Here is a 23,704-nt window from a genome sequence, read left to right as displayed (position 1 = left end):
AAATAACATTAACATGGGTTAACCCAACCGCTCCAGCCTATAACCATAGTCGAGTTTAGATCCCGTTTGGAAACGCGGGCCAACCCACGTTTCCAAAAAAATTAATTTTTTTTGCTAAAAATTATTTTTTTATGTGTTTTGAATTGTTTTGATGTACTGATCTCAAAAATAATTTTTTAAAATAAAAAAAATATTATTTTAATATAAACAAACTTTAAAAAACAACCACAACCACACTTTGAAATATTTTCTTAATAACATTCGAGGAAGACCAGTTATTATAATTTGAAGTTTGTGGGTTCGGGTTCGGGTTCGGTAAAGACAGGGTGAGTGAGAAGAATTGGGCCAAGCTGGATTGGGTTGCCGAGCTGCGTGCCAGGCAGCCAGTGTTTTCTCCTCGCTCTAACTGCAGAAACAAGAAAGAAAAAAAAACAACATTTATATTTTCGTCTCGGTAGTCAATTTCATAGACAGCAACCTCAGCAAGAAACCGACCTTCTCAAGTCGTTCCTTAACCTTACTTACTTTTTACTTGTATACTCTATCCATTACCCATCTAACACCTCTAATCTCAAATCATTAACGATCACCAAAGCAAGAAATGGCGATGCTCTTTCTGCTTCTCTTGTTCTCTTCTTCTTTGATTTCTGGTTTCACTTACGGGTAATTTACTCCCGCTACTCACCTTTCCTTTTCTTCTTTTCAATTCTCTGATCATCTTTTTTTTTTATTTTAATAATTTGCTAAACTAACAAGATTCGCAAGTGATTAAGAAGTTGTGTTGTGATTTGTTGGGCAGTGCAAAGCATGAGAAAGAGTACTGTGCCATGTATGATATCTGTGGAGCACGCAGTGATGGCAAAGTTCTCAATTGCCCCTTTCCTACCTCTTCTGTCAAGGTTGGTTGTTGTTGTTGTTGTTGTTGTTATTATTATTATTAATCCCCCTTTTCTGCATTTTTTAGTTGTATTAAAGTAAATAAAATTATGGGATATTGATTAATTAATTATTTATTGGTTTGATGTATGCAGCCTGATGACTATTTCTCTGCTAAGATTCAAAGCTTGTGTCCTGCAATTAGTGGAAATGTTTGTTGTACTGAGACTCAATTTGACACTTTGCGAGCTCAGGTCCAACAAGTAAGACCCTCCCTCCCCCTCTCAAGATTATTACATTATAGGATGCTGTTCTTTTATGGTTTTTCTTTCTTGTTTTATAGCTTTTTTAAGGACTGATCCAGTTTAGTTCAGAGCATTGGACAAGCTTTTTTTTTTGTTTGCTTCATGGTATTTGTCTTGGGGAATGATGTGGAATGCATAATGCAATCTATTTGCAGGCAATTCCTTTGCTTGTAGGCTGTCCAGCTTGCTTGAGGAACTTCTTAAATCTTTTTTGTGAGCTATCTTGTTCACCCAATCAAAGTCTTTTCATCAATGTCACTTCTATTTCTGAGGTTAGCACGACCCTATGATCTGTTATAATTTAATATTTCGTTTCATCAAGGCACCATATGCTCGCTCTCTCTCTCTCTCCTTTTTTTTTCTTTTTCAGAATTGTGTTTTAAACAATTTTCTCATTCTTCAATAGCCATCTTCTTGTTTTTTTGTTCAAGGTTAATGGCAATCTCACTGTGGATGGTATTGCCTATTATGTGACCGATGATTTTGGAGAAAGGCTCTATGACTCCTGCAAGGATGTAAAATTTGGGACTATGAATACACGAGCAATAGATTTTGTTGGTGGTGGTGCCAATAATTTTAAAGGTGACCTGCTATCTTGTGAATTGATGTTTGAACATTTAATGCAGTCTTTTGCTATTGCTTCATTGCCGGTAAAATTGGTATATTTACCACTATGTGCTTTTGACTTCTAGATGACTGTTCCCTTTGATACATTAAAAGGTCCCCGCCAAAGAAATGCTCCTTGCTGCATTAGTTTCTGTCATTTTTTAATGTAGAACATCTGTCTCTGTTGCTATCCAATATTATTTTAATTTTTCTCTACTTTCTGTTCTTGTAGAATGGTTTGCATTTATTGGTCAGAAGGCACCCCCTGGGTTTCCTGGTTCACCTTATGAAATTGATTTTAAGTCAACTATTCCTGATTCATCAAAAATGGTCCCTATGAATGTCTCTGCTTATTCATGTGGAGACACTTCACTAGGATGCTCTTGTGGTGATTGCCCTTTAGCTCCAGCGTGCTCTAGTTCAGAGCCACCTTCTCCGCCCAAGAAAGAATCCTGTCTGATTAGAATTGGGCCTCTCAAGGTAAGGAAATGCTGTGACTTAGTTTCTTTTGTTTTGGTTGTTCTTTCTGTTCAGTGGTTAGACCATATTTTGTCATGCCAATGACTGAGATGTCTTGGAATAGTATGGAAAGTGACAGACCTGCATTGTTGTATATAATTTACTTGGTTTTCTCGAATTATGCTTGCAGGTTAAATGTCTTGATTTCTCTGTAGCAATCTTGTACATCATATTGGTTTTTGCATTTCTGGGATGGGCTTCTCTTACTCGGACAAGAGAAAGAAGAGCTGCAGCCGGCAAAGAACCATTGTTGAGTTCGATGGATGAGGTTGAAGCTGATTCTACTGAAATCCAAAAGGATGGAAAGGTAGATAAACTTCTTGATTCTTCTCATCCAATTTCCCTTCTTTTCTATACTATTGGTTGGTCTAATAAAATAGCACATCTCTCATTTAGAGTGAGACATTTTCTCATTGGTCAAGAGTTTGCATGGGTTTTCTCTTTCCGGTATATGTGGTCATGGCATGGTCAGCTTTCACTTCTTGCCGTATTTAGTGGTCTTGTTAGATTGATTGCATAAAAACTAGCAAAACTTCCATTACTTCGAGGACCCACCTTCCTTTCTTTTAAATCTTACACTCCCATTTCCTTGTAGGGTATAAAATCTACTTCCTTATGATTGTCTGAAACTGAGATCTTCAGCAATTGATTTTTTATTTTTGCTTTTAGATTCATCTACACTCATGTCTTGAGTTTTCTAGGCATGCAATGCTAGTGGTCCTGGATCTTAATACATATGGGGGAACTTTTTTTTTTTTAATCTTTTCTAAACTCCTTTCTTTTCTACTAACTAATGTTCTTAACTTCATTCCAAAATCTTTATTTTATCATGTATTTCTTCTTAGATGGAGCCAATCTCTGTCATTCATCTATCAAATGATAAACCATTGTACCTTTTCGTAGCTTTAACTTGATCCCTCTCTATCACCCTGCTCTCCTTCTCGTGCCTTAAGGTCTGCTAATGTACCCATCAGTTGCTGTATTTAGTAGACTTTGATCATGTGAATATTTAGTGGCGCAGTGACAAGGGCTCAAGTTGAAGTGCTGGGTGTGAATATGTGTTGATGTCTCATCTGTTTGATCACCATGGACACATTTGTGAAGTGCTCGTTATTGGGGTGTTTTGATGTGGTAGAAAGGCTATTTTTTGTGGGTTGGCAGCTAAAGTTTTGATAGAAATGTTTTAGAATGCTGGAAATTGTCATTTGTGGCTTTGAGAAGCAGACTTGATAGGTGTTGCTAAAGATTACATGCTTCTCTATGTTTTTTCGAAATGTGTTTCTTCTAGTCTCAGTGGTGCTTGTCCTACATTTCTCCTTGCTGTATGCCTGGCTATTTCTTTTTTTTCCCATGTGATTAGTATTAAAGGACTAATTGACTACATGCTGAATAACAGGTGCCTCGGTTGATAAATAGGTTCCAACTAGATGGTGTTCAAGGACATATATCAAGCTTTTACAGGTTGAATGCTACAATGCTTGAACCATGTGGTTGCATGAAATATTCTGATAAATTCATAAGATTACATGAAATATGCTGATAAATTCTCATGCTTCATCCAGGAATTATGGAAAATGGGTTGCTAGAAATCCTACTCTTGTCCTCTGTTCATCAGTTGCAGTTGTTCTTGTGCTTTGTATAGGATTAATCTGTTTTAAGGTGGAGACCCGGCCTGAGAAGGTATCCCACTGAAATCTATTCATTTCATATTTTTCTAGAGAATTTTCCTTTTGGTGTACACTTAACTCTGCACAAGTCAATCAAGTAGTGTTCATCGATATAGCATTGCCACATGCTTATCTCTCTTTTCATAAATTAATTATGACAAATATAATTTTGTAGTTGTGGGTAGGTCCTGGGAGTAAGGCAGCAGAAGAGAAACATTTTTTTGACAGCCACCTTGCCCCCTTCTACAGAATTGAACAGGTTTCAATATTGCTTTTAATATTTCTCTCTTTGATTTAATTTCTCATGATTTAATTGCCATGATGTATGCTTCTCTTCAATGTGAGGAAAAAATAAAGAAAAAGTCAATCACAACCAGGATGCTTGTTGTTTTTCCCTTTCACTCACATTTCTTAGCAACATCTGGGAACAAAAATAGAAGAACATTCCTAAAAATATTTAAGAGGTCAAGGAATTTCCATGTGATCAGAAGTTTTAAAATGTGGCTTGCAGAATGATAGTTGCAAGCCAGATGACATACTATAATTATTGTGTATAAGCATATTTTTTTGGTCAGACATTACATACACCATTTCTTTTTCCATGTGTTCATTTGTTTAATGCGTTTTTTTATTAGAGAATATCTTGTTAGGTTAGTCTATGCTCCTGTAATATCCCAATGATTTTTTGTTCCTCTTATTTGATTTATTGGAAAACAAATTGGCAACTAGAAATTGGTTGAATCAAAATGTAATTGGGATGAAACGATTTTTGGGAAGTTAAATAAGGACGAAAAAGGGCATTCATTGAAAATAATTGAAACATCTTGATCAAAATATTTTTAGTAAGCTAAATCTATTGAAATATCGAATGCCATTTCTCTGTGTTTGCACTGTAAAGATAATGAGGCTGGATTTTTGTTTTGTGACTGCTTATCAATGAGAGAGATTTCAGTATAATTGAATCACAACTGTCACAACTTTAGCTACTGAATTTAGGTTGATATTAATGTATGTCTATTCTTTTCCTTTCAACCCCACTCACACTCTGAAAGCTTTCCTGTTTCAAAGTTTGCTGTTTCTTCATTCTTGTTTGATGGAAATTAATATGTACAGATGTGCTCTTTCTCTGATTATTCTCCTCCCCCTCCTATAGGATGGGATGTTCTAATGTACTTTTATATAAAACGTTTGACGTGTCAATATTTGTGTGTGTCAGCTTATATTAGGAACCTTGCCAGATTCGAAGAATGACAAGAGAAACAGTATTGTCACAGATGAAAATATCCAGTTACTATTTGAAATACAGAAGAAGGTATTCTGAGTTTCCAATATGTGAAAAAGTAGAAAGTTTTTAATCTAAAAAAGTATTCCTTTACTTTCTTTTAAATGAACAGGGTGGGTATACGCCCTTTTGTGCTCTCTTAATAAGAGCTTTGATAACATCTCTTTCTTTGACTCTTTACCAGGTTGATGGAATTCGTGCAAATTATTCAGGCTCAGTTGTATCTCTGACAGACATTTGCTTGAAGCCTCTTGGCGATGATTGTGCCACTCAAAGCTTGCTACAGGTTTTATTACATTTTCTTGCATCCGTATATTGTTTGCATCTTAAAGGGTGAAACTCATATGCATTTTGTCCTCATCTTGTATAAGTGACAAACCAGGGTTGGTGGGGAAGTCTTTGTCAGGCTTAGGGTATTGCCTATCTTTTTTTAGTGCAATTGTGGATGTTGAAATATACATGCTTTGTGTCTTCTCAAGATTTAAACAAGTTAATTAGCATGGTAGTATTTACTTTTCAAGTATTTACATCATTTCTTTTTTTCCTTTCTTGATAGTATTTTAAAATGGACCCTGAAAATTATGATGACTATGGAGGAGTGGAACATGCTGAGTATTGCTTTCAGGTAATTCAATGACCCCCTTGCACTTGAAATTTATATATTTATGGAAAAACTTTTAGTGATCTATGGTTATTTGATCGGTGCATTTATCTTCTTTAACTAAAATACTTTGAATTATATTTGTATCTGCTTTTCTTTTCCTAGAGATATTGGAAGAAGAGGCAAGTTTGTTGCTAAGAAAACAAAAGAGAGATGTGAAGAATGAAATTCAAAGAATAAATCATCTTTGTAATCCTCAATTTTTTATTTTTCAAAAATGTGCATAGAATAATTCTGCACTTTCCCTAATGCCCACGAATAAAAACTAACCAATAAGTTATTACATATGCTGAAAGAAAAGATGTGGATGTTACTTCTAATGTCGCAATCCACTATCATTTTGGATGAAATATTTTTGGCTGAATGTAATTATCTCAGAGTCAATTCATCATCTGTTGTGTCTCCACTTAGCTTCTTCATAGTCAAAACTCATGTCAAAAAACTTTTTCATGGTTGGCACATCTTTGAGAAGCAAGGTCATTTGTTGAAATGGTCAGTTTAGGACCTAGTTTTTCTGTATTGCAGATTTTGTGATTTTTCTAACCATTGGATGCATATTGACTTTCATGGCCTGCATTTTTCCACTTCCAGCATTATACTACTGCAGACACTTGTATGAGTGCATTTAAAGCCCCTCTTGACCCTAGCACTGCCTTAGGAGGATTTTCTGGGAACAACTATTCTGAGGTAAGGTGTTCAATCTTAGCACAAGAATATGACTCCGTGCTAACACTTTGATGTCATTTTTCAATTCAGGCATCTGCATTTGTCGTTACCTACCCAGTTAATAATGCAATTGATGAAGCAGGCAATGGAAAAGCTGTGGCATGGGAAAAAGCTTTCATTCGGTTAGTGGAGGTTAGTGGCGGTTCAAGCACTGCATTTTCTTTCTTTTTGCTCATTTACAGATTTTGCATTCCTTCTGTGTGAGATTCACATTGATGTTATTCAGAAAATTTATTCTCATTTCTATTGTGATTATGAAGTTTTTATGCAATATCATGTTATTGAACTCCCATGTCATATAATCTTGGAGCATTGCAAATGCTGTCATGGAAGTATAATTTTCCTCATGGATTTAAAAGTATGTTATTAAGAATATACATTCCATGCACACACGTGAGAATTGGCCTGAATTTTGTAGTCTTGCTGGATTGAGGCAGTAGAATGAGAACTGGGTAAGCAGGCCTAGAGCCTAGAAATTTATGTGCAGTTAGTGGAGGTTCTGTTTTGCTTTCATTAGTAGCAGTATGCATTTTGTATGATTTATCTATATTATAACTTCAACCAATCCTATTGGCAGGAAGAGCTGCTGCCCATGGTGCAGTCTAGCAATCTTACACTTTCGTACTCTAGCGAAAGCTCAATTGAGGAAGAATTGAAAAGAGAAAGTACTGCAGATATTATAACTATAGCAGTAAGTCATTGGAGAATTTATGCTTTCATTTGAAAAAGCCACTGATCTAGTAAATAATTTGTGTCATTTGAGCATTGCCTTTGTTATTGATCTTAAGTTTCAAACTTATAACGTCCCTTTGCCCCGCCTCTTGTCAAACTTACTTTCAGGTGAGCTATGTTGTAATGTTTGCTTATGTTTCTGTGACATTGGGGGATGCATCACGCTTGTCTACCTTCTTTCTCTCATCCAAGGTATGATTTTACAATTGCTTTAAATTGTCATGCTTTATATGTTAAATGCATGGCTAAGTAGTCCTTGTATGAGAAATGCGGTTATGATTTATCTAGAAACTCACTACTTGATGAAATGGTTCCAGGTATTGCTTGGCCTTTCAGGAGTTGTTCTTGTTATGCTTTCTGTCCTTGGATCTGTTGGATTTTTCAGTGCAGTTGGAGTCAAATCTACATTAATAATAATGGAAGTCATTCCTTTCCTGGTTTTGGCGGTAAGTTCAGTTCTAGCAGCCAATGTTGTGTTAGTACTGTATTTTTTCCAGTGGAGTTGCATCTGATTTTGATCTGTGTCAGGTTGGAGTGGATAACATGTGTATATTGGTGCATGCTGTGAAGCGCCAATCAATTGAGTTACCTATAGAGGAGAGAATAAGTAATGCACTGCATGAAGTTGGCCCATCAATTACACTTGCTAGTTTGTCTGAGATTCTGGCATTTGCTGTTGGAAGTTTTATTCCTATGCCAGCATGCCGTGTTTTCTCCATGTTTGCAGGTCCGAATGTTTTCACCTGTGGTTGATTCACCAATGGAATTTCATTTGTTCCCTCCGATTTTGACATTTTCTGCCTGCTTATCTGTAGCTTTGGCTGTTCTATTGGACTTTCTTCTTCAAGTCACAGCTTTTGTTGCACTGATTGCATTTGACTGTCGGAGAGCTGAGGATAACAGGATTGACTGTTTCCCATGCATCAAAGTTCCTTCATCACCTGGAGGATCTAATGAAGGTATTTAGTGGAGCATTCATTCTAGTTTGGGTTCTGTACTTGCCAAGTTCAGTGTTGAAATATACACTATATTTTTAGAATTACAATCTTTTCAGTGTTTTGCATATTGGCTCTGACGTGGTATGTTGGTATATAGGCATTAATCAAAGAAGACCTGGACTTTTGGCCAGATATATGAAGGTAACTTTTGGATATTGTACTTGCTATTTGAAATTTATCTATTTTCATTTTGGATAATGTCGAGAATGCAAGTATTGTTTTGTGGACAGACATCAGTGTTTGTGTAAATATCTTGCCTTAATCCCTAAAATGACCTTTTGTATTATTATGATGTTGTAGGAAGTTCACGCACCCATTCTTGGACTTTGGGCTGTAAAAATAGTAGTCATTGCTATCTTTGTTGCATTTGCGTTGGCAAGTGTGGTAAGTATTTTTTTTTTCACATAATTAATTTCCTCTTGAAATTGTTCCTCCTCTTTCCATATTCATGCTATGAAGTCAAGTTATTATTCTAATATTTCTTCATTTTTCTCTCTTAGGCACTATGTCCTAGGATTGAGTCTGGTTTGGAGCAACAAGTGGTTCTTCCCCGTGATTCCTACCTTCAGGTTTAAGTCCCCATACCTCAATTTGTTTATCTTGTAAATTTGCTCCCATTTAGTATTTTGCGTTTTGTGTTGCTGTCTTACAAACAGAGTTGTATTTGTCTCAGGGTTATTTCAATAATATTTCCGAATATCTGAGAATTGGACCTCCCTTGTATTTTGTTGTTAAAGATTACAACTATAGGTATCAGTTGTACTGCTATCTCACTACATTTTCTTTAATCTATCATCTTTGAAGTTCATAGTTCTACTGTACATCATATATCACAAGTGCGGTGTTCATTTTTGGCTTGAATAATGGCAATTAATAACATCCCTCTATTCCTACTGTATTGTTAAGCAACATTATTCACACTAGGTATCTTCTAATAGTTTGTTTGATGCCCAATGGCTCTCTCACTCAGCTTGGAATCAAGGCATACAAACCAGTTATGCTCCATCAGCCAGTGTGATTCAAACTCCCTTTTGAATGAGGTAATGGGTGATCAAGTATTTTTCATTCCATATTTGGGGTTAAAGTATCACTTCTTTTTTTCACGTTAATAAACATGTCATATTAGTATGAAAAGGATTTTCACCTCGATACAGGCTGTATTAGTATTAAGATATTTCCCACCTATATATGCTGAAGGTATCGAGGGCATCTTTAGTTCCAGAATCAAGCTACATAGCCAAGCCTGCTGCTTCATGGCTTGATGACTTTCTTGTTTGGTTATCACCAGAGGCCTTTGGTTGTTGTCGTAAGTTCATGAATGGTACTTATTGCCCACCAGATGATCAGGTTGGTGCTCATATTATACGTTGCTATTTTGTGGAAGTTCTACCTTTGTTTCTCTCTTTTTTTGATAAACTGTGTCTTTGCATTGACATTTTGGATTTGGTCTAATAGATTAGAAAATTTCTCTTTCTCACCTCTTATGTCATACCCATGCCATGTGACACTTGTGAACACTCCCAAGCATGAGCGGTGAACTACTCCAGCATCTTATTGCTACTGGTTGAATTTTTGTGATTTTGTGTTAAAAAAATTCTTCTTCTCGCTCTCTCCCTCTCACACACAGACCTGCCTGCACACGCAGACATATACACTCTCAAGTCTGAAGAGTGATGTCAGCATCTTATATTTACCTTGTTGAATTGTTGTGATTTTGTGCTATTAGAGTTTTTGAGGTGTAAGAGTATCCACTTCGGATGGGACATTTTGTTTTTAATCTTTCTTTGAGTCCATTCTGTGAATGTAGTTATACTGCATGAAATTGGATGGATTTTCTCCAGTGTAATAACAACTGGTGCAACTCTGAATTCGTGCTTTTTATTGAGTTTGCTAGGTGTTGTTTACAGAACTTTGTCATATTAGTAGTAAACTGAAGCTAAAGTCTTTCTTTTCAGCCTCCTTGCTGCTCACCTGATGAATTTTCTTGTGGCTTTGGTGGAGTTTGCAAAGACTGCACAACGGTGATGTCCATTCTCTGTGTGTGTGTGTGTGTGTGGGGCTAAGTACCCTTTTCACTTTATGAATATGTTCTAAAAACCCTTGTCACTTTCATGTGATACCATGTTATTCAAGTGGCCTATGACATATGGTAAATGGATTGTTTCATGTCATCTATTATTTGTGTGCACACAGCATATGTAAAGCAGAATTAATTTATTGTCAGGAAGAAAAATTTGAAGGTCTAACATTTTAGATTGATTCCAGTGCTTTCGGCATTTGGATTTGGTTAATGATCGGCCATCTACAGTGCAATTTAGAGAGAAACTTCCATGGTTCCTCGATGCTCTGCCATCTTCAGATTGTGCAAAGGGTGGTCATGGGGCTTATACCAGCAGTGTGGATCTAAATGGTTAGTTAGGTTGGCATTTTCTCCTTTTCTGAATGGCTTCATTTTGATTCAATTGCTTTTAAACTGTACCAGGTTACGAGAATGGTGTTATAAGAGCTTCAGAGTTCCGTACATATCACACGCCGGTTAACAAACAAGTATGGAAGTTCCTTTAATGAATTAATACTAGAAGTTTAGAACATAGTTTATTATTTTTCTTAGTTCATATTTTAATGCACACACCCATCTTTGCTTTATCTGATTCTCATTTCCTTAGGGGGACTATGTCAATGCTCTACGAGCTGCAAGGGAATTCAGTTCAAGAATTTCTGATTCCTTGAAGGTTTGGATTAAAAAATGTTTGTTACCTTTTCTTTAGCTTTCTTGATGTTGTAAAGTGCTTCTAGAATGTTTGTTTTCAAGTAATAGATTTGGATAAACTGTTTTCTTTTCCCGCCTAGACACTGAAGCATGATAGCACAATTAGTAAAATGTATTCATATCTAGTTCCTTATTCTCCCCTGATGTTTTGCTAAATGTTGGCTAGCTTTTGATATTCAGCAACTAACAGTGCTCTGCCCCGTGGACATGACACAAACATGTTTGTAGCCAGGCAATTAGTTCTTATAAATCATATATTCTGACCACGTTACATTATTCAAGACCTATTTATAAAGATTAATTATCGTACCCCATTACCTAATTCTATTTTTAGCTTCATGTCTGTGTCATGGGCAACCTGAGTAAGAGGAGAGGGGCCTGGAAACACAATTTTGTGACTAAAAATGTGGTACATAAATGCTTGTTGTGTAATTACTTAAAAGAGAGAGGGATGGGAGACCTATCCTTCTGAGGACAGAGTCAATGATGGGCCATGATTTAACTTGTTTTTTCCTACCTCCTGCATGTTATCTCACTAAATCTTTGTATTGTCTGCTGCAATATATTTCTCTGAGATATATATTCAGATATTTTACTCTCTTTAGTTCTTTGATGCAGATTGAAATCTTTCCGTATTCTGTGTTCTACATTTTCTTTGAGCAGTACCTGGACATTTGGAGGATAGCTTTGATCAACATTGCTATAGCACTTGGTCAGTATTACAATACATGGTTGTGATGAATATAATCAAGTCTTTTTGGTGTCTTAGTGGTCCATTATTTATGTAATCCTTGTTGTTGGCACACTTGTTTCACAGATGACACAATGCCTGTGTGGACCGCATTAAAGCTGGTCATAAATTTTGATGGAACTTTTTCTTTATCTACTTAATTGAATCTTTTTTAGTGCATTGAAATACAACATAACACTTCTCATTAGACCACTTTGCAAAATTGTTATATGTGTTTTCAAGTTATAAAATTTGGAAACTGCAGAATCACCAAAATGTTTAGACATTTGGCCTTTTTACCATGTCCTTTTTTCAGCATGGTGAGATAATTGTTCTACATTTATTTTGTACTCTGTGCATTTGAGCCTTTTAAGCATCTGAATATTTTTTTTATACTATGCAGGTGCTATATTTATTGTATGTCTGGTCGTTACTTCCAGGTTTAAAAACTTTCTCTGGTCCTTGTTTAGTTTTAACTATTGCTATTAACTATAGAAGCTGTCTACTGTTGAAGACACTGTTTTATGCACCTTTAATCCCTTTGATTGCCTTTTGATGCAGTTTTTGGTGTTCAGCAATCATTCTACTTGTTTTGGTGATGATTGTCGTGGATTTAATGGTATAATGGTCAAAGAGAATCCTTCGCTCGTGTCTGATGATAAAAGTTTTACCATGGCACACATCTCTATCTACTAGTCATTTCATGTACCTTTACCCTTTAATGTCAATTGTCTGCTAATAAATACACTTATTTGGTTTTTAAATCCTGCAGGGTGTAATGGCAATTCTGGATATTCAACTAAATGCAGTTTCTGTTGTCAACCTTATAATGTCAATTGGAATTGCCGTTGAGTTTTGTGTGCATATAGCACATGCATTCTTGGTTAGTATCTATAGTTGTTGTGGCGACTCTTTGGTTTTTGGATTCTTTCTTGGACAAGGCAGTAGCTGTTGAAGGGGATGGGGTATCATTACTCATGGGCTTCCAAAATTGCATTTTTTTTTATATATAAAAAATGACAAACAAGTACAGTGATTACCCTCGTATTTGACATCAAAACCTTTTTGAACCTCTTGGAACTGCCATTGCCTAATACTTGCACCTACAGAATTGATGTGTGTTTACTAATTTGCTAATATTCTACAACCTTGTGTTCTTGACAGGTGAGCCATGGTGATAGGGGCCAGAGGGCAAAAGAGGCTCTGAGCACAATGGGAGCTTCCGTCTTCAGGTTATCATCTGCTTTTTTTGCCTTGTCATTGTATCATTTGTGGTACCTCATTTAAACTTCATATCTGCACTATATATCAGTTTTTAAATGAAGGCGGTCATATTTTCAGCTGAAATTTCCTCCCAATAAGCGCATAATACTATGGATTCCAAATATAACTGTAAAAATATAAATGAAGCATTCACTTAATACCATTTATCTTCTTGAGGTCCATGATTGTGCTTTATGCTAACCAAAAGCCAGGAATTGATGATCTTTTATCTCCATGACTCTTGACAGTGGAATTACACTCACAAAGCTTGTTGGAGTGATTGTCCTTTTCTTTGCGAGATCTGAAGTTTTTGTGGTCTCTGCTTTATCCCTTTGTGCTTTCAATAGTTTTTGTCCATTCCAAGGATATAAAATAGCTTTCTGGGTTTTGCAGGTTTATTACTTCCAAATGTACCTGGCATTGGTTATTATAGGTTTCTTGCATGGACTGGTGTTCCTCCCAGTAAGTTAATTTTATCCCACTACCAGAACCTTTGTCTGACTCTTGTAAAATGCGCTCCCGCCCTTCTAAATCCCCGGCTGAAGGGAATATTTATGCTTGTCCGGTAATGCCCTGTTTTGTGCCATTATGTAAATGTGATAGTTGAGCAGTGGAAGGTGACTGCCCAACGCAAAAAGAAAGCATGATGACAAAGGAAGAATGATGATCACACAAAGCTATTACCTATTCGTTACTCTTGGTGGAATAATGACAATGGTCTATGTTTATGATTTGCAGGTGGTGCTGAGCGTGTTTGGTCCGCCACCAAGACATGTCATCATGGAAACAAGATGAGCCTCTACTTCATCATCCTTGGGCTGATCAACATGCATATTGTAATTAAGAACATTGCAAGACATAATTATGGAAAGAGTACTGAACTGTTTGCACTACACTCCTAGTATTTGGGAAGAGTGTAATACAACAACCATCCGGGGGAAACAGCTCAAGGCTAGGACACTTAGTACAGCCAGTTCAATTTATTTACCCCTGTCAAGATCCTTCAACTGTTCGTAAAAACAATGCTCATCACTTTATGTCTTTAACATATCGTCTCCAAACAGCAAACCGTTCGTTCTAATGCAATGCATTGATCATTGAGACCTATCACCTTGTGCAAGGATGTGGACCTTGTTATACGATCGGATGCCTGGTCTTCAAGCAAGAATAAATTAGTCGGACATGATAAAGAGATCTGAAATTAAAGGAAAGCGAAAGCCTCTGTTCCCCAATTGATTAGTCCACTCAGAGAGAGGTAGTGAGTGCCCACTGCCCAGAGGGGGAATGGGCAAGACACGCCCGTAACAAAATCATCATACAGGATCAGGGCATGAATTCAGCAAATTTTAAAGGAACGGTATGCCGAGTAGATTATGGTTTGTGATAGCATTAGGTTCCTCAATGAGTTGATGATAGCTATAAATAAGTTTGTCACCCTAAGCGTTGGATGTCTTCGATTGTCTGCAACTCCGACAGACCGCTATGGCCTAACATGTCTTGGATTCCCAGCAGCACAAAAACAGGCTGCCATGGCATAATGGATGCAAGTGATAAGAGTCAAATAAAACTGGTGAAGACACAACTCATTGGCTCGGTACCAAACATAAAATTCGTGTGACACCTGATCAATGAGATGAGTCCTAGGATTTGTTATTTTCGTTGTAGAAACATGATTCCTAGAGCACAACTAGAACATTTCCGATTCCAACACAATCGAGTCTGATTTTTTCTTTCATTTGGTGTTCCAAGAATCAGCATTCACTTTTAACCAAGGATCCCAAGCTGTCATGGCCACCTTTTCAAGCGCTCTCTCTCCTTACCAGTCCTCGATCAATTACCATCACTACCCGTTTCCTCATTCGCGCCGAAATGCTTAATGAACTCGATGATTTACCCTAGCTTCTCATCGCCTCACAGCCCCAAGAAACCTTGCATTCTTCTCTTGTAACATTCATACCCGTTCTAGCGAAATCGGGTCTTTCCAATCAGAACATTTCGGAATTTAAATCATTGCGTTTTTTATCCCTGAAAACCCGCCTTCGATCTACTTTTATAATGTTCTCCTTAAATCATGTGCCGTGTAGATTGTGTTTCTTGGTTGTATAAAGATATGGTGGCTCCGGAGACTTTGATACTTCGTGATTCGGGTTTGAACCTGCATTATTCATGCCTATGATTGATGGCTTAGGTAAAAGGGCACGCAAGCAAGCAAGCAAGCATGAGGCTGATGAAGTTGCAGGAGAATGATGGAAATGGGTCAAGAAGATTACCCCCCATTCAGATATATCGTTGTACTAGACTGGGGCCAAGAAGGTTTACAAGATTGGGTATCCCCAGGGCTCATGATTGACAGAGGCATGACATTGAAGCCACACATACTGGCTTTGACAGGACAAGATGAAAGGATTTATAGTCCAATCCCATATTTCCAGGGAGCATTCAATAAGCAGGCATGCATAGATATAATGGCAAAGCCTAGTTTTTAACCTTTTGGGACAAAAAATTCATTTCAAATCCAATCCTACTGATGTAAATTTACATGATTTATGTGCAGTCAACAGGCTGGCTTGAACCAGTTATTTATTTCCTCTAAATTGCCACTAAACTGCAAATTAAGATTCAATGTTTGCTATGCCGACATGAAACTGGAAAAGATCCCTTACAGAATCCTAGGCCATTTCATAAGCTACTAGATGCATATTCAAAGCAAAAGTCACCAAAGAAGAAAATTTCTTAATCCCAGATGCTATGACCTCTTAGTAACTGACTATGGCATTAGAATGGCCCTCCACCTCCCAATAAGCTTACCAGATTTGGCCCTACAGAACCCAACGAACTTCCCAGATGTGGTTGAGAAGGTTGATTAAGGGACATTTTGATTGTGTGGCTCTCAGACAATTTATAGACATCTTTACACTCCTCAAGGTCAGCATCACATGTCAAGAGAACCCACTCTTGATCGTCGTCCAAATACTTGAGATCAATTCTACAAATGTCGTCTATATTGAAACGCCTTGCAATCTCTTGTTGCAAGTCCCTGAAACCCCAGTTCGGTTGCAAGGTGAACCGGATTTTGTCTGCTCCAAAAGTGGCCTTCACTCTAAAGCCACTCCTATCACGTATAATCTGGCTGCTACTTTTTGGGAGGGGTGGCAGAGTCTCTGGACATGGAAGGTCACCAAATGTTTTGAAGCTTTGAGATCTTATAAGAGGCTCTGATTTGTCACGATTCAAGGCATGCAATGCGGCATCACTGTGTGTTCTCTTAAGCACACCACCCGGGTCCTCTACCAATAATGGATCCCCACTAATTGAGCCATTATTGGTGGTTGTGTGCTGCTTTACTCCAGTGGAACAACAGATACTTGATCCAGAGCTCTGACTAGATGACGAGGATGGGGATTTTGAAGCACTAGCTGCAGCACTAAATATGCCATTCTCAGGGCGATGGTTTGATTTATTGGAATCATCGTTTGTCTTGCTTGATGGAAAACCGCCATTAGCAGAAAAATTTGGAGAGGTCAATTCTGGGAAAGTGGTGTAGAAGGAACCAATTTGTATGGCACCCTCAGCACCTTGTACTGAGTCAATCACAAGTTGAAGTTTCTTCAATGAGTGGCCAACCTTCTTAATCTTTCGAGAGGGCCAACGAGTGATGCCATGCTTCCTGCATATTCTTTTCAGAGTGGTGGGACACACTGCATTAGGAATAAACTAGGTCAGTAACAGGCACCAAGCTGGCTGTAGCCTATTCATGGATAGATAAGAAGAATCAACATGCTATTTTTACAAAATAAAAAAAAGTCGGATCATGCAAATTAAGGCGTGGCAGGTTCAACAATGAAACAAGGCTAATGGAATCTCATACAATGACACAAGCTGCAAATATCAAGAAGCAAAAGATGGCATGCCCTGCTAGGAAAACTTCAGTATAATGTTGCGAGAAAATATGAGAACAAAGCAGACAAAGTGAAGTTCAGTGACAAATTCAATAGTTATATACGAAGAATGATCAAGGAATTTGAGAGAGAAAGAATAGCATATTTGTTATGAAGGCTCATTCTGGGATTACTTTATAGATGCAATGCATTTCTCCAAGTATCAGTCTGGTATGTGTGCATAAACTCATTTTCACCATCCTGTGTTCTCAAGTTACAACATCATGAACATATAAGCACCAAATGTATAAATAAGAGGCTAAAGAAATATCTTTTAACGAGTAGTGCTGGCTCTTGCAATAAGCAGTAATCGATTCCAGAAAATGGTGTCAAACTTTTAACAACATATGAACAGCAGGATACTAGTACTCAGAAAGTCAGAATGGTTGAACTATATGCAAACATTGGTCTAGCCAAGCTTCCAGGTCATTACGATAGGAAGGTCTCCATTATATCTAAGACTGCATCAATGAAGAAAGGCTCTTAAGTTCTATATTAGATATGTTTTTGCTAGCTCAGTGCCTAATATTTTCTTGAATAAAAAAGTGGAAGAAAATATGCAATTTCTAGTTGTTGTAAATGTTCTTGTACCCCCAATACTCTTCGCAGCATCTTTAAGGCTTCCTGCAAAGTACTGTCGAAGAACTTGCAAGCTTATTGTCTTCTCTGTCTTGGTTCGTCTCTTGTCGCCCGATTTTCTGCTGCCTACTGAGTGGTGTTCAGCAGAAGCAGCATCTGTAGTGGTTTCAATACTACCTTTGGGTACAGAATTTTGTTGAAATTTCCCAAACTCTGGAAATGCCTGCTTGTGGTACAATTCATCCTGAGTCTTACCCCAGTGAGATGTCACCTTGAACTCTTCTTTATTTTCCTCCTTTCGATGGTCCCATGAGACACAGACACCTTTACCTTTCTGCTGAGCCTCCGCAACATGGGCAATCCAGGATGACTCTGCTTCAGAAGATTGTTTGAACAAAGATGCAAATTTCTGAGTTTCATCTTTACTAAGTCTCTCATCTGAAGCAACTACCATTTTCTTGTTGACAGTTTCCTCAAGCTCCTTGTCCATGACAACATGCAAACTCCGACAAGCCTGTTTTATGGTGATAGGCAATATGTCCCACATTCGCTTTTGTTCTTCAGTGTTACAGCAATCCTTTGGAAAGAAAAACTCCAAGACAAAATCAACCGGTCCAGCATAGGTGCTTTGTACTGGAATCGCTATAGCAGCATGCAACTCAAACATCTTAGCATGGTGAGAGAGAGGATAATCTGTCTTGCTAAACGCTGCTAAATCAGTTGAAAAACACTGTTTTCTTGTTGTGAAAGCTCTCCCAACAATCCCCTGACCAAATGAAAGGTATTGCTCAGAACATGCCACATAGAACCCGAAGTTGTCTGTCTCGGCTACAAAGCAAGCAGAGTTCACCGTACAAATACAATTAGAATAGTTCTCATCAAAATGCCGGCATCCACCTTTACCTTGCCGGAAACATGGGGCCCACGTTAGTGCTAAAGGTAATCTATGTGCCTTGCAAACAGACTCCAAAATCTTTGATATTTCGGGAACTGCAGCTTGGCAAAACTCTTTGCAAGCCTGTGAAAAGAGAAGCATGCATGTGGTCTCACTTGTAAATCATAAATTTTTAGACATTTGAATCTCTAGTGTTTGTAAGACATCATCCACTCACCTTCAGGCTTGGAGGGCGGAAGTCTTTTGGACTCCTAAGATCAACAGCCTGCATGTCACTATACTTATTAGACAAAAATACAAGGCAGGATAAGTTGTGGTTCAAAGGAAGGATAAGTTATATTATGAATAAACCACTGACTATTGGTGCTTTTGAAAGGTTCTCAATACAATAATAATAACAATAAAAAAAAAAAACAGAAGTCGATGAAAAAGTGTTTTTTTTTTTTATTAAAGGAACAGAGTACTAACAATCAAAACAAACAAGAAAGCAAGAGAGACTTGAGTAAAACCACAGAGGATAGAGCCAAATGTTAATAGCTTACCAGCCAGTTACAAATACTCATCAAGTATGATAGATGAGTGCATGTTCAAGAGTAGAGATAGCCTAAGGATAACTTGCAATGAAGAAAAGCTGTCAGATTTAAAATGCAAATGGGCACTTTGGCTAGACATTACAGATTATAACATTCGTCCCTATGTTGATTTCCATTGTTCTTTGAGCAAAATCAACAATCATAGTTGTTATGCATGTAAGAACAAGAAGATGAAGAAGGAAAAGAAACAGACCTCAAGAGCTTTGCAGACACTTTCTAGCTCTGGACGATAACTGACGTCTTGAGTGGTTGTCACGACCTCAATAACACCCAAACAAGTTCTGCTGCCCTGTTCAAAAACAGGAACTGCAAAGGATCCTCTTATATTGAATTGCTTCGCATGATTTTTACGTGGATACTCAACCCAGCTGAAGTAACTAACATCTGGTGTCCACTCAGGCAACTTCCTCAAGAAAACTCGACCGGGCAAACCAACCAACTCTTTTGAATCTTCCTCTGCTGGAAACTGAAATTTTTTTGAAACATCTCTGTAACTTGCAAGACTCTGGCTTTTAGGATCAAGCAAGTATGGCTGGCCAAAAGTGGTGAGGACATGCTTGCCTTCTTTCTTTATAGGCACCCATATCTGAATAAGGAGATCCCTATCCTTGGTGCATTGTTTCAACTGTCCTATAGCATGCATCAATCTTTCTCTTACCCCAGTAGATGATCTCGCATTGTTAGTTGGTGCAATCCACAATCTTCTACCCAATTCATTGTTCTCAACTAGAAAACCTCCAGATTGGACTGAAGATGCTGTAAACGGGTGAATATTCTGGTTTTGGGATCCGATCACACCAAGTTCCTCTATTTTGGGATTTCCTATAGGCGGGTTCTCGTCACAGTTCTTTTCTGTTGCTACTTGATAGTTCTCTTGACAAGGATTTACATTCAAATTACAGCTGTTGGACTCAAAAAGCGGAAGATATTGCTTAGGGTCATTTAGATCATCAGAGGCTGAGGTACCAGCCTCCAAAAAACCGAACTCATCGACAGTCTCAAAACAGCATCCATCATACAAGAGTTCATCCACGAAATCCAAGTCCATGGCAGCATCCGAGAAGTTCCCAAATGAAGAATCAGGAGCAAAAGAACCATTTCCATCATCCATGTCGAGTACTTGCATTGAAAATTTGTATCCAACAACTCCTAGTAAATCTGAATTTGCAAACTTTTATCACGATCCGAAACACAAAAGAACTGTAAAGATGAAAAACAAAAAGAGGAACTTCCAGGAAGGATTGCGATCGCTTGTATCCGAAAACCCAATATGCCCATCTTGCAGAAACATTGTCAACAAAAAATTGTTTTTGTGAACTGCTGCAACTCACAAATGCATTTCAGAGGAAGAAATACCTACTACACCATCATTCAGAACCAACACAACAAGTTAATTATACTATTAGCAAGTACAAAATATGATCAATTGACCACCTTGATTATAATCTTAAAGAACAACTTGTGGTTGACTCTACAGCAACTATTTATCAAGCCCTAAGCTACATATTATTACAAGCAACAACTTTAATTCTTCAGGACAAAAAAACCCCGAAGCAACCAGTACGTAAGCCATGATGTCAGTCAATAATCGAGAGAGAGAGAGAGAACCCATTTCTAATATAGCTTCTAGGCCAACAGTAAACACTGAATTCAAGCAAACAGTTGCAGATAAAAGAAGAAAGAGACAGATAGACAGACAAACACATGAAAGAAACAGTAGTGAACGAAAGTGAAAGAGAAAGAGAAGTAGTACAAGTAACTTACTTTTATTACAAGTGTCTGTGTAGTAAAAAAAATCTAAATCAGACAGAAGAACAGGAGGTAGCTGTAGCAGCAGCAGCAAGTACATAACCTAAGGAGCAACAAAGATTCTGTTCAGTGATAGATGAGTTGGGTTGGTTTTCCCTTACAAGACAAGAAGGCTAAAGAAGGAAAGTAGAAGGGCATCCTGGTTTGAGTCAGTAGTACAGCTACAGAGAGAGAGAGAGGAAATTATCCTCAGTTGTGGCCCAGACAGCTCTATAGTTAGTTCCCTGATGGAAGCCGATTTTCCAAGTATTTGTATTTTGTAAAGGCCACAAAACTATGCCAATTATCCTCATTCTCAGCCCACTGCGCGTGAAGAATCTTCTCCCTCCCTCCCTCCCACACAACACAGACAACAACAAAATACTATTTAAATTTATTTATTTTAATATTTTTTAATCAATGACTACCGTCTTGAAGGTTTTTTTTTTACATCGTGATTCCAAGATTCATATATGAACATCAAACAAAACTCATCACATAAGACCCAATCACTGGATAATATCAAAGCTTTAGTTACCTGTACATATGCAGGCTTCCTATGAGGTCAGGCGGGACACTGCCATGCATACATATATAGTCTGGTTTTGTAGGTCTTTAATACAGTGAAGAGAGGGGTAATTAACTGATTGCGAATATTTTTGATTCTTTAAGATCTCAAAGTTTGAGAATTAATTAATAATTAGTGAGGTATGTTGGATGTTATGGTGTACTGTACTATATATATATCCTTGCTAGCTTGTTAAGATTCCCCTGCCCTTGTGTGACATTATTCTAACATATAATTTATCACGCAAAGTCCCATTTCCATTTTTTACTATAACTTATATTCTGCAGCATCAAGTACAAGCCTCTGAAAAGGATTCGTAATATCTTATAATATGTTTTTTTTTTTTTATTTTAGTTTATCGACTCCAAGGCCATTTTGAACTTAACCCTAGCCTTGGCTAGGTTAATCCCATTACTTATGGTTCCTCTTTTCAAGAAGGTATTCTTAGCATACCATACTAATTTAATACATAAAAGTAACATGGGTGTCTCCTCCAGAGAGGAATAATTTGAAGCACTATCAGTTCATTTAAAGTTGATGACAACATGAAAAGGGTTGCTTCTTCTTTTTTTTTTTGTCAGAATTAAATATGGATCCCAGTTCCCCATATTTGTGAGGTCACTAAGCAGATCAGTTAAATGAAAGCTAACAGTTACACGGCAGCATTTCCTGAAAGTTCACAGGGGCTAAAGATCTACACCAAACAGGATTTTTCACAAGAATCCAGAAGAAATCATATATATTCAAGACGGGGTCGCATTAATGTGAGCCACTGTCAATAAGTGCCCCTCAAGTTTCCAGGGGGCCAGATCGCCGCGTCTACGTACCCAATTAATGAAGTAGAATCCAAGATAATTAATTATGTTAATCTAATTAATTGCTATTTTATGCTAACGGTCCAGAGGTGGAATCCTCGAGTCATCAGTCGTGATTCCAAATAAATGGGAAATCTGAGGTGATTTCGTAAAGGGTGCCTCTTTAACCCTCATTGCTCGAGGCCTACACATGTTGCTTTTGAGGAGACATTAACAATTACTTGCACTAGCAATCAAAGTTTTAGACAGAAAGTATTTGATTATAAGCAGCTGAATTATCAGCCAGGTTTTAAGCCCTGCCATACTTTGGTACCAAGTCAAATGCAAGGATGATCATGCATGATGCCATCTTCCTTCTATATAAATACTTGCAGCAGCTGGGATTTCATAGTTACAGTCTTTTCTGCATAAGACTTACATTAGCCTAATTTGGCCCCGTCAATAAAACAGGAAAATGAAAATCTAGTCCTTCACTATGTGATCCATCCACCTATATTTGATTTATTGGTTTTCCCAAGAAGCGTAGGATAATGAGGTTTCGTATCAGCCATCCAAGATGGGGAGCCCTAGTCTCTCAATTATTGATCTTGAATAGCAAAAAAAAACGAAAATTAAATAATGAGAGCAGATTTATGGAATTGTAGCTTTTTGTAATATTTTAGTAACTTTTCCAAGTCATTGACAATAAAATATAATGTTATTCTATAGCAAACCAGTGATGATTGTAGCTTCCCAAGATTTGTTAATGTGTTCAATTTTTCCAGAGGTGATGTCAGTTAATGTGGTGTAAAGCACAGAATGTGATTAAAAATACAGAAAGAAATGTTAATAAAATGTGATTAGTGTTATCACACTCGCGCGCATCGAATTAATTACTCTTTTGCTTACGTGCTTCCTTCTCAAAGCTCTTTTGTATACCTTGATTATTCTCCATTATTGAACGATGTAATGATGGATCCATTGAAGCCGAACCATCCACTAGTATCCTCCATGTTAACGTTTGATCTTCGGCCAATAGTTCCTCATCTCTGACGACATCAGCATCTTGTATTGCAGAAGCTCTTGCTATATATTGAATAAGTGGGAGCCTCATGCTGATAGATTTTTCTTTCTTTCTGATTATTTTCCTGTCCTCGATCGACTCAGTCTTTCCATACACATTTCCTTCCCATGAGTTTAGTTTCAGCCTGTTTTTTCTTTTTTTAAAAAAAAAAAAAAATCTTTGCCTCCCAGTAACTTGATGAAATTTCAGGAGTTTGATAAGTTTACTCGCTAAATCGATTATATGTTCAAACTTTATGCAGATCACCAGTGTTACATAACTGGAAAAATGTTTCAGCAAGTAATGTGTTTGAGATGGTGATCATAACATTACTTAGATTATGACAGTATT

The 23,704-nt window shown here is 37.4% G+C and overlaps 2 protein-coding genes across 4 annotated transcripts; one reads left to right on the top strand and one right to left on the bottom strand.

The window, feature by feature from the left end:
- The first annotated feature begins 361 nt into the window (after positions 1-361).
- On the top strand, positions 362-14,181 carry LOC133680508 (uncharacterized). Its single transcript, XM_062103497.1, has 38 exons — positions 362-663; positions 800-899; positions 1,032-1,139; positions 1,337-1,453; positions 1,613-1,763; positions 2,020-2,267; positions 2,437-2,613; positions 3,703-3,767; positions 3,869-3,986; positions 4,149-4,232; positions 5,190-5,285; positions 5,440-5,541; positions 5,812-5,880; positions 6,508-6,603; positions 6,673-6,774; positions 7,220-7,333; positions 7,483-7,566; positions 7,692-7,820; positions 7,903-8,101; positions 8,190-8,333; positions 8,470-8,513; positions 8,673-8,756; positions 8,873-8,941; positions 9,046-9,122; positions 9,343-9,412; positions 9,570-9,719; positions 10,328-10,393; positions 10,638-10,782; positions 10,855-10,919; positions 11,039-11,104; positions 11,761-11,854; positions 12,276-12,312; positions 12,434-12,491; positions 12,645-12,755; positions 13,037-13,104; positions 13,384-13,450; positions 13,529-13,597; positions 13,874-14,181. The coding sequence occupies exons 1-38, from the start codon at positions 602-604 to the stop codon at positions 13,928-13,930; spliced, it is 3,762 nt and encodes a 1,253-aa protein (XP_061959481.1). The 5' UTR covers positions 362-601; the 3' UTR covers positions 13,931-14,181.
- A 1,457-nt stretch (positions 14,182-15,638) lies between these two features.
- LOC133680509 (protein NLP2-like) lies at positions 15,639-21,186 on the bottom strand. 3 transcript variants are annotated; one of them, XM_062103498.1, is made up of 5 exons: positions 20,905-21,186; positions 19,334-20,298; positions 18,765-18,812; positions 17,665-18,670; positions 15,639-16,833 (listed from the first exon to the last, which is right to left on the bottom strand). In XM_062103498.1, exons 1-5 carry the CDS (start codon positions 20,987-20,989, stop codon positions 15,911-15,913), a joined length of 3,027 nt encoding a protein of 1,008 aa, XP_061959482.1. In that variant the 5' UTR covers positions 20,990-21,186; the 3' UTR covers positions 15,639-15,910. The 3 variants fall into 3 exon arrangements, with proteins under 3 accessions (XP_061959482.1, XP_061959483.1, XP_061959484.1); XM_062103499.1 differs by having other exon boundaries at positions 19,334-20,499; positions 20,905-21,185; XM_062103500.1 differs by having other exon boundaries at positions 19,334-20,496; positions 20,905-21,185.
- Positions 21,187-23,704: the final 2,518 nt, after the last annotated feature.

This window comes from Populus nigra, chromosome 19 (genome assembly GCF_951802175.1).
Source record: "Populus nigra chromosome 19, ddPopNigr1.1, whole genome shotgun sequence".
Lineage (NCBI taxonomy): Eukaryota > Viridiplantae > Streptophyta > Magnoliopsida > Malpighiales > Salicaceae > Populus > Populus nigra.
Note: the sequence above shows the minus strand (reverse complement) of the source record. Positions and strands in the feature narration are given on the sequence as shown.